The sequence below is a fragment of the Wolffia australiana genome, chromosome 10 (assembly GCF_029677425.1).
Source record: "Wolffia australiana isolate 7733 chromosome 10, ASM2967742v1".
Taxonomy (NCBI): domain Eukaryota; kingdom Viridiplantae; phylum Streptophyta; class Magnoliopsida; order Alismatales; family Araceae; genus Wolffia; species Wolffia australiana.
This window is the reverse complement of record NC_135844.1, coordinates 10,408,681-10,411,181: the sequence shown is the minus strand read 5'-3', so window position 1 is coordinate 10,411,181 and position 2,501 is coordinate 10,408,681. Positions and strand designations below refer to the sequence as shown.

Sequence of the window (2,501 nt, the reverse complement as noted above, 5' to 3'; positions counted from 1 at the left end):
CTCCCAGAATCATCATCATTATCATCATACTCATTATCATTATCATCATCCTCATTTTCATGATTTTTTTCTACTTATATTATTGCCATTGGGAGGACATCTTTGTCAACGGCAGAGCACGCGTACGTTAAAAGATGGAGTTGACTTTGCGCACCCCCAAAAAAACACACTCTATCAACATACTCGCAGAAAAAAGAGTCCATTTGGGAAGCACTTTTCAATCTTTCACGCCCTTGCAAGAACTTAAATGGCGCAAACGGGTCGCAATAGTTAGATTAGCACACTGTAGAAGTGCTCATTCAGCGGCTAAGGCACAAACCGGTGTAAAAACTCTGTCAAAGATGTCGTCATAGTAATCCAATTAGGTTAGCTAAGGGAAAATCGCTTGCGTATCTGGGTTTCTTGAAGAGGAGACGGGCCTTATAAGAACGAGACGTCCTGCAGTTGCACCAGAGGGATAAACAAGCCATGGGGAGGAGAGATTTAACCGCGGTCTTCAGTTTTCTAATCCTTCTCCTCTCTCTGCCGGTCATCTGTCTCGCACACGGGGGCGGCGACGGCGAAGAAGAAGAGATCGACAAATCCGGCGCGTTGAAATGGAAGATTATCGGCATCTTCATCATCCTCTTCTCCTCTGTAATGGGTATTCTAATTCCCATTCTGGGCAAGCGCTGGGCTTTCCTCAGCCCGGACAGAGACTTCTTCTTCCTGTTGAAGGCCTTCGCCGCGGGAGTTATTCTCGCCACGGCCATGATCCACATCTTGCCTGAGGGGTTTGAGAGGCTGTCCGGAGAGGACTTGGCGATAGCGCCGTGGAAGGACTTCCCTTTCGCCGGTTTTATCGCCATGGTGGCCGCCATCGGCACGCTTATCATCGACGCCACCGCCTCCGGCTACTACTTGCGTGTGTATCAGAACAAGTCTCGGCCCTTCGACGAGAACCCCCCGGACGAGGAGATGGCCGGGCACCCATACGGCCACCCCCACGGCGCCGCTCTCGCCGCTAAGTCCTCCACCAACGAGAAGGAGAGCGAGGGCGAGCTCATCCGGCACAGGGTCGTTTCACAGGTAACAAACAACCAAACTAAGTGCTATATTGCTTGTAACGAAGGCGCTGTTTTTCTTTATTCAACTTTTCTCGGAAGGGTGTTCTCTTCAACGTGTTTCCATGGCCCTGGAGTTTTTATGATTCGAACTTTTCTGGGAAGGGTGTTTCTCTTCAACGTGTTTCTTTCGCTCTGTAGTTTTTATGGTTTCCTCTATGGAGAATTATTCTGATCGTAGCGTGGTAGAGAAGGATCATCGAGAGATTGGTTTTTTAACTCCGGATTTTTTTATGACTTCCTCCAGAAAATTATTTTCATCGTAAAGTGATAGAGATTTATGATCAAGAGTTGCTTTTCAACAAAAAATTCAGGTGCTGGAGCTTGGGATAGTTATACACTCTGTGATCGTCGGCATATCCGTGGGCACTTCTCTTCACCCGTCGACGCTTCGTCCCCTCGTCGCGGCGCTCTGCTTTCACCAATTCTTCGAAGGAATCGGACTTGGTGGCTGCATCGTTCAGGTATACTCGATCAACCTTCTCCCACAATTAAATCCATCTCTTCATTTTTCTTTCTCATGCTCTTGTCTGATGGATACAACACAAGAATATTTATTTTATCTGGTTATAATCTGATTGTATCGTACGGTTTCATAGCATAATCATAGGTACTTATCTTTATTTGCTTCTACAGGCTGGATTCAAAGCGTTATCCACTATTATGATGGCGGTATTCTTCAGCGTGACCATGCCACTGGGCATTGGGATAGGCATTGGGATTATGTCACGGTACGACGAGAACAGCACCAAAGCGTTGATTGTGGAAGGCGTGTTAGATTCCACAGCGGCTGGGATTCTCATCTACATGTCTCTGGTAGATCTTCTTGCCGCTGATTTCTTAAGCAAGAGGATGCAACAAAGGGGAAAGCTTCAGCTCTTCTCCTACGTTTGCCTCCTCCTTGGGGCTGGGGCAATGTCTTTTATAGGAAAGTGGGCATAAACAGTGCAGAGTTCTACCCCTCTGCCATGAGAAGTATGAAAAATAAAACTTCCCTCATGCATTGTACACCTCTATTGGTAGAGGTGGTAGGTCCTGATTCGATTTTGCTTTGCAAGTTCCTATGAAGTTTTAATGCTTTGTTTTGGTTGTTTTGTCTTTTTCTAGGATGGGTCTGTTAACAGTTTTGTTGACATTGATTATTTTGTCAGACTTAATGCCAGAGGTAGTAATTTGTCAATGTTCTGGATGGGTCAGCCTTCCTGACCCGCGTTCATTCCGGCCCCAAGTCAGGGAGAGTGTAAGCGGGCTGTCTAAAAATAATATTCAAAACATTAGCATCAACTGAAATTTCTGAAAATATTAGGGTCAAAGAAAGCTTTGTGTGTGTGTGAGAGAGGGAGAGAGATAGAGAGAGAGAGGGAGAGGGAAAGAGAGACAGAGAGATAGAGAGAGAGA

At 46.2% G+C, this 2,501-nt stretch overlaps 1 protein-coding gene across 1 annotated transcript; it reads left to right on the top strand.

The window, feature by feature from the left end:
- The first annotated feature begins 301 nt into the window (after positions 1-301).
- On the top strand, positions 302-2,208 carry LOC144708600 (zinc transporter 5-like). The gene is made up of 3 exons (XM_078582000.1): positions 302-1,068; positions 1,418-1,567; positions 1,740-2,208. The coding sequence occupies exons 1-3, from the start codon at positions 469-471 to the stop codon at positions 2,043-2,045; spliced, it is 1,056 nt and encodes a 351-aa protein (XP_078438126.1). The 5' UTR covers positions 302-468; the 3' UTR covers positions 2,046-2,208.
- Positions 2,209-2,501: the final 293 nt, after the last annotated feature.